The sequence below is a fragment of the Hemiscyllium ocellatum genome, chromosome 3 (assembly GCF_020745735.1).
Source record: "Hemiscyllium ocellatum isolate sHemOce1 chromosome 3, sHemOce1.pat.X.cur, whole genome shotgun sequence".
Classification (NCBI taxonomy): Eukaryota; Metazoa; Chordata; class Chondrichthyes; order Orectolobiformes; family Hemiscylliidae; genus Hemiscyllium; species Hemiscyllium ocellatum.
Genome location: NC_083403.1, coordinates 98,711,385 through 98,724,749, shown reverse-complemented (window position 1 = coordinate 98,724,749; position 13,365 = coordinate 98,711,385). Strand labels below are relative to the sequence as shown.

The 13,365-nt window shown below is 39.7% G+C and overlaps 1 protein-coding gene across 1 annotated transcript; it reads right to left on the bottom strand.

Moving 5' to 3' along the window:
- Window positions 1–756: 756 nt before the first annotated feature.
- Window positions 757–11,702, bottom strand: lgsn (lengsin, lens protein with glutamine synthetase domain). Its single transcript, XM_060854858.1, has 4 exons — window positions 11,613–11,702; window positions 7,823–8,498; window positions 5,347–5,519; window positions 757–1,935 (listed from the first exon to the last, which is right to left on the bottom strand). The coding sequence occupies exons 1-4, from the start codon at window positions 11,700–11,702 to the stop codon at window positions 757–759; spliced, it is 2,118 nt and encodes a 705-aa protein (XP_060710841.1).
- Window positions 11,703–13,365: the final 1,663 nt, after the last annotated feature.

The following is a 13,365-nucleotide window of genomic DNA, read 5'->3' as shown; positions in this document are numbered from 1 at the left end:
TAAACTTAATGCCTGGGAGAAGGCATGGGCCATTATTTCTCATATAACTCCTGGTATGAAAGCAAGAAAATTCTCATTTCAATTAGAAATCATTTAGAGGTAAATTAGAAGGAAAATTGTAAAACCTAATCTTCCCAATTTCCTAACTGATCAAACTCCATTTAAAAAGTCACATCATACAAAATTCTGATGCACTATATAGTTATCCACAATTTTATGCATCCACAATAAAACCAGAGGAGGATTCAAACGAAAATGATTTCCTTCCCAAGGATCAGGCTAACTACCCAGATTACTCAACATTAAATCAAATGATATAAGCACTTCTAATATCAGGATTTACCCCCACCAGTGCCAGTGAACAGCAACTTAAAGAATAAGGACTGAATTTGTGAATTGAGAATTCTGAAACTTGTTATTAAGATGAATTGTCTATCTAGCATGTGACATATTAATTATTATATATTGTACAAGTTATGAATGCTATATGGTATAATCAATCAAATATAATACATTTTTTATATAATCACTGTGATATGAAATTAATGTATTTTGTATATAGTATACTATGAACGATATATTGTTTTTATATATCTTATCTTTTTTAAGTATGCAATGTCAATTATATGCTATATGGTATCATATGTGTGATATCTTGTATATGTTGTACTTTACAGATGCTATACTGTGTGCTGTATATGGTGTGATGTAAGGTATTCTGCACATGATTTTTAATATGCATTTATGGCCATTTTACTAGATGAAGTATTCTAGGTACTTTTCATCTTCACCATCTAATGCCTGTGTTTTCAATTCAAACCGTTTAACAGCAATGAAATGTTGGATGAAAGGTTCACCCAGTGCTCTCCGAATACAGTAGTCATGTTCCAGTTCAATGAGTGCATCCTCCAACCGAACAGGAATACTGCAGGGTTTCAGTGGGTGAAGAATGGGCGCACCTTGTGTTGAGCTTTCAGAGGAACCCCTCCTGAGGCCATCAAGGCCTGCAGCCACAGTGGCAGCAAGGACGATGTACGGGTTTGCCATGGCTGATGCCAGGCGGTTTTCAAGACGGGCACCCCCACCACCATGGAACTTGGTGTTAATGGCACAGCTGTTGTCGTTGGAGCCACAGGTCACGTCAACGACCCCTTCATGCTTCCCTGCGCTGTAGCGTTGGCGACAACAGGGGCCAGGTGCCACTAGACAGCTGAGGGCAGCAGCATGTTGTGCCAGGCCAGCTTGCCATCTCTTCCCAATGCCAGACAGCTCTTGTGCTGCCGTTGGATCAGAGAAGAGATTCTGCCTTCCATTGGCATCCCACAGACTGTGGGAAAATGTGCCTGAGTTGCCAAAACCAGAGGGTGTGAAGAAGCTGGCAGCATTATTATGTTTCCTTGCTAACTCTTTGACACCAGTCCTGAATGTGAAAGCATTGTCCACTGCACTCATTCCAAATTCAGCTCGGAGAGAGACCTCCATTTGGCCAGGCCCCGAGGAAGAGGAGAAGCTTTCAATATCAACCCCGGCACCATACATATCATTGAATAGCTCTTGCACAAAGTTCTGGTCATGGTTATTCAGGAGAGTCGCAGCAGGAAAAGACGCTGGTGTGTTTAATATCTGAGTGAAACTGTAAAGCCAAAACTCATATGTGAATGATGAGTACAAGGTGAAGCCATATGCCCGGAGCTGGTTCAATTGAAGCTTTGCTATCTGTCTCGGGGAGGTCAGAAGGGGACCTCCTGTTATTGAGCAAGCATCACAAATGATCCTTGCAGTTTTGTCAGCCCAAGGCAGGATTCTGAAGGTTGAGATGTCGGGCATTAAGAGTATGTCACTGTTGAAATTGGGATGATTCATTCCGTTTTCCTTCGGGTCCAAAGCTATTTCCAGATAACCTCTCGGGAGAGGCACACCGTGATACACTTTCTCCTGTATAAGAAGCATAAGTTTGGCCAAGTTAATTTCCATGCAATTTTGTGTTGGTGTTTTTAAAAAAGTACTTATGTCATCAGTTTAGAATACCCTAACAATGTCCCTGGCCTTTAAATCCCTGTGAAAGTTAAAGCATTGTATAAGCCTGTCATATAAAGTGGACGGGGGGGGGGGGGGCGGGGGAGATAACTTAATTGGGTCTATACAATACACTAGTTAAACACAGCACTCTTTTAGAATCTAATAAATATTAATCAGAAGACATGAGCGAGTACAGGTCAGAACTCTCTTTAGATCGATAGAGTTGTGGAGTCATAAAACACAGAAACAGACCCTTTGGTCACCAGTCCATTCTGAACATAATTCTAAACTAAACTTTTCCCACCTGCTTGCTCCTGGCCCATATCCCTCCAAATCTTTCCTATTCACGTATTTATCAAGGTATCTTTTAAACATTGTAAGTGTGCCCACATCCACCACTTCCTCAGGAAGTTCATTCCACATGCAAATCACTCTCTGTATAACAATGTTGCCCCTCATCTCTTTTTTAAACTCTCTCTCTTCTCACCTTAAAAATATGTCTCCTGGTCTTGAAAGCCCCTATCCTAGGGAAAAGACACCTACTATTAACCCTATCTAAATTCCTTATGGTTTTATAAACATTGATAAGATCACCTCTCAACCTTCTAACCTCCATTGCAGAAGTCCCAGCCTATCCAGTCCTTCTTTATAACTCAAACCTTCCATACCCAGCAACTGGTAAATCTCTTCTGAAGCTCAAAAGTGTAATTCCTACAATAGATTTTATCTCAGTCCTTTGCTCTCCTGCCAGGCAATAGTACAAACATTCTTAATCCTCAGACCTCAATCAACACTCCAGGAAATCCATTCATCTTCATGGTCCAGCCATTTAGTCATATTCTGCACACTCTCTGAATTCCTCCTGTCAGCCTCCATTCCCCAGCCAGTGCCCCCCTTCCCATCACTCAACACTCTCCCCAAATACATCAGTTCCTTACCATGCTGAGAAATAATGCTTAATTAGGCACATAGGAACAGGAATGGACCATTTAGTCCACAAACCCATTCCCATCATAGAGATGAGGAGTCAGATAGTGGAGAGGGGCACAGCAGAGAGGCTGGATGGAGAGGGGTGGGGCGTTCCCGAAGGAAGTGGTGAGGATGTTGGGTCAGGTTTTGTGCAATGTAACTGGTCTGGGGAGATGCAGTTGGTAAATACGAGGTAAATGTATGTGTTCAGTTGAATAGTCACTTGGGAGTTAGACAATGTATTTAATAGTTTAATATATCCTGCGTAATTGTTTTACTTAATTTCATCAGCACTCTCTGAAGTATCTGATTTATATGGACTCTCTCAGGGGTTCCAGGCATTGAGGAATTTCCCAGAAGAAAATTCAATTTGCCAGATGCTTTATTTGATGTCTGCTACAATGGGGATTCCAGAGACCCTCATAAACAATTCCCATCTGCACTGGAATAAATACAATCTGACCATTGAAAAATCAGAGCCATTATGCTGAAATCCCCCTTTGCTAATCCCCTGTTAATGTGTTAAACTTCAGGACTGTTATTCATTGTAGACTGTTTGAAAATGCCAGTAAAATAAGTCACTTGATTAACATTGACACAGGAACAAATTATTTAACAGGCATCGGCCATTTTACCCTTTCAGCCTGCTCTGCCATTCAATAGGATCATAGCTGACCTGGCTGTGGTATCATCTCTGCACCCTCCTCTATCAAAAATCTATCCAAATCAGCCTTGAAAATTTTCAATGATCCAGTTTCCATTGTTTTCTGGGGAAGAGAATTCCATAGAGCAACAACAATCTGACAGTAAAAAGATTTTCTTTTGTCTTCATCTTCATGGTCTCTCATTCTCAAATGTGCTCCTTAATTCTAGTCTCCCTGACAGGAGGAAACATCCTCTATGTATCAATTCTATCAAAACCACACAGGATCTCACATGGTTTAATAAGATCGCTTCTCATTCTAATAAATTCTAATGGATATAGGCCCAAACTGTTCAGTCTTTCTTCATAACATGAGCCATTCATTCCAGGATGAATAAAGTGAACCTTCTCTGAACTGTTTCTAATGCAATTATAAATTATTTTAAAATAAAAAAACAAAACTGTACAATAGTCTAAATGTGATCCAGCAATACCCTGTACAGTTGCATCAATACTTCCTTATTTTATTGTTCCATTTCCCTTGAAATAAACATCAACATGCCACTTGTCTTTCTAGTCACTTGCTGTACCTGCATACTAATTCTTCTTGATTTATGTACCAGGACACTCAGATCCCTCTGTATACACCACTGTGTTCCCATGCCAACAATTCTGTCTCCAATCTTAAGTGCTCCAGTGAGGCTCAACACAAACTAGAAGAACAACATCTCATCACCCACTGAGGTACCTTATAGCCTTAGATCTCAACATTAAGTTTAACAATTTTTGAACATGAACACTCCCTTCCTCATTCATTATCTTTGCTCAAACCCCTATATCCTGTTATGCAGCCTGCTCCTAGCATAGCTTTCTTATTTTCAATTATTTACACATCTCATTAGCACTCTCTAGCTATCATCTCTCTCTCCCTCAGCTTGTTTTGTTTGCACAGCCGTCTCCCTCTCTCTCTCAGCACAATCTCCATGTACTCTATTATCTCCCACCCAAGTCCATCTTTACACAAATATCACCCCTCCCCAACTATTTTCGTTCCTGAAGAAAGGACATTGGACTCGAAACGTTAACTCTGTTACAGATGTTATTCTGCTATAGGTGTTACTCTCTACAGATGCTACTAAACCTGAGTTTTTGCAGCATTTTTTATTTGTCTATGCAGAGATGATGCTAGGATTTAAGTTTACAGGAACTTTATTTACAAAGCTTATTAAATTTATTTACTTCTTAACAGACCTTTAAATGCCTATCCTTTCACTCTTCAACAGCTTCCAGCTAACTGTATGAGGTCCGGTACTTTGCTCCAAATCAATACCCAGGCCTAATCAATCAAGCACAGCAAATAAAGATCAATTACTCAGATTCAGGTAATCAAATGCAGAGAAATTGAACACTACAATTTTCATATGAGTTTAATGTCTTACTTGAAAGTTTGCAGTTTTTTATAATATTGTACTAGGGTAGGTTTGTTGCTGCTCTTAATCCAGGATAGAATTTTTGCACAACATGTACACTCAGAGGTAAAAATACTCCCAATAAAATCAAGCTATGTAACAAAGATTGTCTGTTACCATTAAAATGAAACTGCAACAGATTATTCACTGACAATGGAAATGTGGAAGGCAATTGATTTTTTTACCTGTAGCTTTCTGCAATCAGCACGTTACATTATCCATTTAAAGGCAAATAGCATATCATACCTGAAAAAAACGAGATGGAATCGTTTTCGATCTTGAAATTCCATGAAAGTCACTTGCTTCAAAACGGATAAATCGTATGTCTTCCCTTGTTATCTGTTGCTTCGCTTGCTCAATCGTGGTGCTTGTTTGTGAGGGAGTTACACTGTTAAGCATAGGCAGGTCTCTCATGTTAACTGTAAAATAACAGATTACTAAATTACATTGAATTGCATAGAATGCAAAATGCAGGAACAGGTCATGTTGTCCAACAGGTTTATAGTTATGGAAAACGTCTTTACAGTTATAAAGGCTATTTCATGACTACTGAACATCTTAAGGTGCTTTTGCAATCAACAGAGTACTTTTAAAGTGTAGTCATTATTGTAATTTTCTGGAAAAATAGCAACCATATCATGCACAGCAAGCTCCCTCAAACTAGCAATGTGATAATGATCAGCTAATCTGTTTAAGTGATTAAGTTAAAAATCACAAAACACCAGCTTATAGTCTGACAGGTTTATTTGGAAGTACTAGCTTTCGGGAGTGCTACTCCTTCATCAGTAGCTGTGGAGCAGGATCATAAGGCACAGAACTTATGTTGAACATGGAGTTTGGTGGGAGAAAATAGAGTACATGGAGATGGTGCCTAGAGAGAGAGAGAAAAGGTTAGGCAAACAAAGAGGTTATTGATAAGTTGAGGGTGAAAGAGATAACGATCTTTTGCTTTAAATTCTATGTCTTATGATCCTGCTCCATAGCTACCTGATGAAGGAGCAGCGCTCCAAAAGCTAGTACTTCCAAATAAACCTGTTGGATTATAGCCTGGTGTTGTGTGATTTTTAACTTTGTCTACCCCAGTCCAACACTGGCACCTCCACATCATGTTTAATGATATGAGATATAGGACTAGACTGCACAATAAGGTTATATTTCCTTCAGCAAAGCAAATACAGGAGTGGTGTTGTTTGAAATGCTTAAGTTAATTAAAGGAATTGGTAGCTGCACAGAAACTATTGCCTGGGATTGAAAGTACTGAATAATTGAAAGTAGCTGATCACACCAAATCCAAAAAGGTGGTCTCCTCACTTTGAAAGTGAAATTCATTTTGCAAGAAGTTATCTCACACAGTTTTAAGTGCTTTCTTTTAGACTTAGGCTGAACAACGCTGGTCAAGGACAAATTGGCATCTCCTGTCAGTGGAGAAATAATATAAATTTTTTTTAGCAACATTTCTCCATGGTTTCTCCTAAGTCTATGTCAGAATATATTCTTTCATAGCCGTGTGCTGTCTGGAGAAGAACTCTAGAATGTCACACCTGCATATGTCACAGAAGCTTCAAAAGGTTAAAAATGCACTGCAAAGTGAGCCATAACCTCTGCAAGTTGTGTCAGAACATGAAAAAAAAATACATTATCCTGTTCGAGAGATATATGTCTCAAGTCTCACTCTCTCATGAATACAACAGAATGGGGTCAAAAACCAGTTCAATCATAGTATGTGTGAGCTAGTGAAAGAAAGTTTGCTATTGAGTGGAGGAGAAAGTGAGGACTGCAGATGCTGGAGATCAGGAGGTACACGTGTACTATCCTGGGTTCGAGTGCTAATGTGCTGTGCAGATCATAGTTGAAGATCCACCCACTAGTCACCACCATCATTTCAAGGAAAGGAATCTGTCACTCTGCATGCTAGACACCAGCTAGCTAACAAGTCAAAAGAAAACAGAGCAAAAGAATTTCTATCAGCCTGCAAAGCTAAGAACCTCAAAAACAACTGTCACATATCACATATCTACTCTGCACAAGTGATGCAGAGACTGATCCATATATCTTGTAACTTTTATATTTTTTGGACTCAACATTTTATTTCTAATTTTCATAACTAATCTGTACATATCTGTGTTGCATTATTATTTGTCATTGTTTTAGTAATGAATAAACTCACTCTTTTCTGAATTCAAGAAAGCCTGGTTAAATTGACCTACTTTTAAAACACAACTTCATTTAGCCTTGGAGAAATATATCAATAAAGCAAGGGATCCTTTATAAATTAGCCTTGTTAAAATTTGAGCAGGTGAATGAAAAAGGGGAGCCAGTTCATTTCTCCACACCCAAGATCTTGATAAGTCAAGTCATCTGGCTAGAACTTAAATAAACTGAAGAAACCTCACCGCAACTTTGGTTATAATACCATGGAAGTCAAATGTTGCAGTGGGTACCCCCTGCCTCTGATCCAGAAGCTCTTGGTTCATAAAGTACTGATCAAGGAAGGTATGCCCATTGTTTGACTAAGCAGGTTGAGGATTAATATGCAAATCATTTGGGAGAGATTCCTGGTCAGCCATGTGATGAAAACAAAGGTAAAACCTCTAGGCTGCAATATGTGAATTGAGATGCATGCTGCCATGAATTAGAACTTTCTCAATGAACTGTAACACATTATCAGCAAAGTACCAACCTTTAACATTTGAACTTGGATCATGCTTTGAGTCTAACCCACTGTCAGTGTGGCTGGGTAACTCCATTGCCTTCAAAATGATTGGTTTGATGTTCTCTGATTTTTGGATATTGGAAGTAGCCACCACCTGTTTTGGCATCTCATCTCCAGCAACTTTCTTGCTTGGTACCTGTGCTGTCAGCTCTCTCGGGCTGCTAGATTGTGCTTTTAAGATGGTGGACGATTTACCCTCTTCATCTCTGGGTTTCTCCTCAGGACTCTGTACATTCAAATCAGAGGTAGAACAACTAGTTATATTATTCACTGTTTGCCGGCTGGTAATTAAGGGACTCTCTTTAAGAACGGCTTTCAGTTCATCCATTGTTTCTTTCGAAATCCCAACTTTTGAAACAGATATGCTTTGAGCTTTATCCTCATTGTTAGTTTCCCAGTCTTCTGTGCTATTTTCTTCTTGTTTTTGACTGTCACCACCATATTGAATATATTTTCTGTCCCCACATTGCTCATCTGTCATTGGTTTGTAAAGTTGCACCCCTGAGACTGATGACAGATCTGGTCTGGGAAGATAGGAATGACCTGTTGACCTGGATGTGTACTTCCTCTCAACTCTCTCCCAGTCCAGCGGTGGCATGAATTTTCCACTGACTCTGACGCCCCTCTTCTGGCGTGTGAAGGATATCCCACTTCCATCGATTACATCTGTCCCATCATTTGCTTCCTACAATGAGATATTGCATAGCTTTACTAAGTGAAGAAACTATCGCTTGACTGAATCAGGCTGGAACAGAACAGCCTCATCCATGAGAAAGAAAAGCAGCAAATCAAACCACAATTTGAACATTTCCACCTGAATGAATGTTTTGCTCAAAGTAATTCTTAAAACAATTAATGTTCATCATTGAATCAGGAACAGCATATCAAAATTTACTTCAATCTTCAAGGACATGGAGCCACAATCATGATAGTTTCCTCCAGCCTCTATCATTTTTTTTGGTTCTTTGATTAGAATGTCACTCTGTGAAAGTAGTAAATTTCCAAATCACAGCATAAACCAATATCATAAAGTTGGGACACTTATAGAATCATAGAATTTACAGTACCATTTGACACATCATGTCTGTACCAGCTTCCAAAAGAACTATTCAGTCACTCCAATTCTCCAGCCCTATCTCATAGCCCTCAAACTCATTAATTACAAATATTTATCCAACTCTTTTTTTTAACTCATTCGGAATCCAGCTCCACCATTCTCCCAGGGAGCCTATTTCAAATCCTAATAACTCCCTGAGTAAAGATTTTTCTCCTCATCTCGCTACCAACTCTTTTGCTGAAATCTTGAAATTGTGATCCGTTGTTACTGATATTAAAACTAGTGGAAACAGAATTTTCTTCCTTACTCTGTCAAAATTGTTCATAATTTTGAACATGCCAATAAGGTCATCCTAATCCTCTCTGCTCCAATGAAAAAGCCCACTTTCTCTGAGAAAGGTTTTGAGAAATTGTCAAGCAACCCAAAACATTCACTCTGATTTCTTTCCACTGATGCTATCAGACCTGCTGAGTTTTTCCAGCATTTTCTCGAATGTTTCCTTGTATCTAAAATCCCCCATTCCTGTTATCATTCCAGTAAATTTCCTCTGCTCTCTCTCCAGAGCTTTAACATCCTCCCTTAATTAGTGTCCAGAACTGAACACAATACTCCAAATGTGGTCTGAGGAATGGCTTGTAAAGGTAATAGCATTACTTCCTTGTTTTTATACTCTATGTCTCTATTTATACATCAAAGGATCCTATAAATTGGTTTAACTACTGTTTCCACTTGCCTGGCCACCTTGAGAGAATTATGCAGGCACATAGGTGCCATGGTGGCTCAGTGGTTAGCACTGCTGCCTCAGCTCCAGGGACCAAGGTGTGATTCCAGCCTTGGGTGACTGTCTGTGTGGAGTTTGCACATTCTCCCTGTGTTTACATGGGTCTCCTCCAGGTGCTCCAGTCTCCTCCCACTATCCAAAGATGTGCAGGTTATGTGACTTGGCCATGCTAAATTGTCCATAGTGTTCAGGGATGTGTAGGTTAGGGCATTAGTCAGGAGAAATGTTGAGAAATAGGGTAGGGGAATGGGTCTGGATGGTTTACTCTTCGGAGTTCGGTGTTGACTTGTTGGGTCAAATGGTATGTTTTCACACTGTCTGGATTCTGTGTCTATGTGAATCCAAGATCCCTTTGTTTCTGTACTCTCTGTAAAGTTATACCATTGAGGCTGCCTTGTCTCTCTATGGTAATTCTAGCAAAATGAACGATCGCAGAGGTCTCTGCATTAAAATTTGTCTGCCTATTTGGCCAACTTGTCAATGTCCCTTTGAAGTCACTCAGCGTCATCCTCACAATTCACTACTCTCCCTAGATTGAAATCATATGGAACTTTAGAGCTTTTGCCCTCAACATCCATCTCCAAATGTTTATATAAATCAGAAAAAGCAAGGGTCCCAACACAGCTCCCTGGGGAACATCACTTTCAACTCAGCTTTTATCTGAAAAATACTCATCTATACTCACCCTCAGTTTCCTATCTTTTTACCAACTTTTAATCTATGCTATCAATGACACATGAATTCCAAATATTTCTAATTTTTCACTAATCTGCCATTTGGCACCATGTTAAAATGCTTGCTGAAAATCCAAATATACAACATCCACAGCACTACCCTCATCCACTGCCTGTGTTTCCTTGTCATGAAATTTGTCAGGCATGACCTGCCCTTGACAAAATAATGCTGATTGTCATAGAACATAAAACAATATAGCACAGGAACAGGCCCTTTTCTCACTATGCCAACTGTGATGCCATTCTAAACTAATCCTACCTGCCTGCACATGGTCCATAGCCCTGTCTATTTCTGTGTCTGTCTAAAAGTCCAAAAACCTTGGAGTATTAACTTATTTTTCTCTTTACCTCTCTCAGCAATCTAGAATGTATCGCATCTGGGCCTGGCAATTTCTCTACCTGGAGTGCTACCAGCCTTTTCAGCACCACTTCTTCATCTATCACAATACAGTTCAGTTGCTCACCATATTTATTTACTCTCTGCTACTGAGTGAATTATTTTTAATCAACCTTTATGAATACATTTATTGGATACATTATTCCAGGGATGATTTGTACCCAGACCTTCTGGGTGAGAAGCAAAGACATAACTGCATCACATGATCTTCTTACGTAATTTACAAATAATGCAACGTTAGTATATGAGATCACGCAAAGCACTGAAAGAAATAGAAGCATTTATTTAGTGCATCTCATGATCTCAAGGAATCCTTAAGTGTTTTACAGATAAATTAAGTATTTGTGTACATTGGGAATGTAGGAAATACAGTATCACGTTTGGTCACATGGTCCCACAAAGCTGTGATCTCACCAAAATCCTGTACAATTGTAAAGGTTCTTCTTTATTCTTGTATTCATCCTTCCAGTTTGCTGCAGCCTTTCTAAATCCTTGTCTCAATGTTATTCACTCATCTAATCTTTCTTCTTCTTCAATGTTTTCATTCTCAATATCTCATTCAATTGTTGCCAGGACAAGACTGTTATGTTTTCATTTGCAATATCCTTACTTGACTATCTTCCTCTCTCTAACTACTGAGGTTGTATTTAGCCATTCTTCTGATTCCAGAACTTATTCATCTGTATTTCTAATCATTCGGGTGAATCTGAGCATCTGCTTCCAGATGCACGTTGCAAAAAAAAATTCTCTCATCTTCATTATTCACAGATCAATTCTTGCCTCCACAAGTGCAACACTCCAAAACTAGTGACTGTACTAGGTGTTTTTACCTTTGGAAGCAGTCTAGAGCTGTCTTTTGTCATTGATGTCAGCTGTGGTTCACTGGGTAGCACTCTGTCCTTGATGTCAGAAGTTTCCATATTTAAGCTACATTCCAGAAACTTGAACACAAAATGTAAGTTGATTTTCCAGTGCAGTACTGTGGGAGTGGTGTACTGAGAGAGATCTGCATTATCATTGGCGTTGTCTTTCTTATTAAATGTTAAATTTTGGCCATGTCCACCCACACAGGTGACTAAAAAGATACTATGGGCTAGTGATTTGAGGGACAACGGAAGACATTTCCCCAGTGTCCTGGATAATATGAATCTTTTTGCCAATATTACAGAAATAGATTATGATTGTATTCTTGGACCTATGGAAGTTGCTACATCTCCTATGTGACTTATATGTCTAGCAAAACATGCTCAGATTCAGCTGGATGAATAGAAATACAAATGAATAAGTTCTGGAATCAGAAGAAAGGCTAAATACAACCTCAGTAGTTAGAGAGAGGGAGATAGTGAAGTAAGGACATTGAAAATGAAAACATAACAGTCTTGTGCTGGCAACAATTGCAGGAGAAATTGGGAATAAAAGCAGTTGAAGAAGAAGAAAGATTAGATAAGTGAATAACTTTGAGGCATGGACTGAGGAAGGCTGGGGCAAACTGGAAGGAAAGATACAAGAATAAAGAATGCTCGCTACAATTATGAGACTACAACCTGAGTACTTTGTGTAGTTTCTCTGTTTAAGAAGCGAGGATGATTCAGGAGAAGAGTGAAAGTAGCAGGGTGGTTGTTATGGGGGACTTTAACTTCCCAGATATTGACTGGGAAAGCTATAGCTCAAGTTCGTTAGATGGGTCGGTGTTTGTCCAATGTGTGCAGGAGGGTTTCCTGACACAATATGTAGACAGGCCAACAAGAGGTGAGGCTATACTGGATTTGGTTCTAGGTAATGGACCAGGCCAGGTGTTAGACTTGGACGTAGGTGAGCACTTCGGGGACAGTGACCACAACTCGGTGACTTTTACTTTAGGGATGGAGAGGGATAAGTGTGCACTGCAGGGCAAGAGTTATAGCTGGGGGCAGGGAAATTATGATGCGGTGAGGCATGACTTAGGATGTGTGGATTGGAAAAATAGGCTTCAAGGGAAGAACACAAATGATATGTGGAGATTGTTCAAGGAACAGCTATTGGGTGTCCTTGATAAGTATGTACCAGTCAGGCAGGGAGTAAAGGGTCTTGTGAGGGAGCCGTGGTTTAATAAGGAATTGGAATCCCTTGTGAAAGGGAAGAGGGCGGCCTATGTAAAGATGAGGCGTGAAGGTTCAGTTGGGGCGATTGAGAGTTATAAGGTAGCCAGGAAGGATCTAAAGAGAGAGCTAAGAGCAGCGAGAAGGGGACATGAAAAGTCCTTAGTTGGTAGGATTAGGGAAAACCCAAAGGCTTTCTATAGGTATGTCAGGAATAAAAGGATGACTAGGGTAGGTATCGGTCCAGTCAAGGATAGTAGTGGGAAGTTGTGCGTGGAAGCGGAGGAGATTGGAGAGACACTAAATCAATACTTTTCGTCAGTATTCACTCAGGAACAGGACACTATTGCTGATGTGGATATTGAGTCACAAGTGATTAGAATGGATGGCCTTAAGGTATGTAGGGAAGAGGTCTGGGGAATACTGGAAAGGATGAAAATAGATAAGTCCCCTGGGCCTGATGGCATTTATCCTAGGATCCTCTGGGAAGCTAGGGAGGAGATAG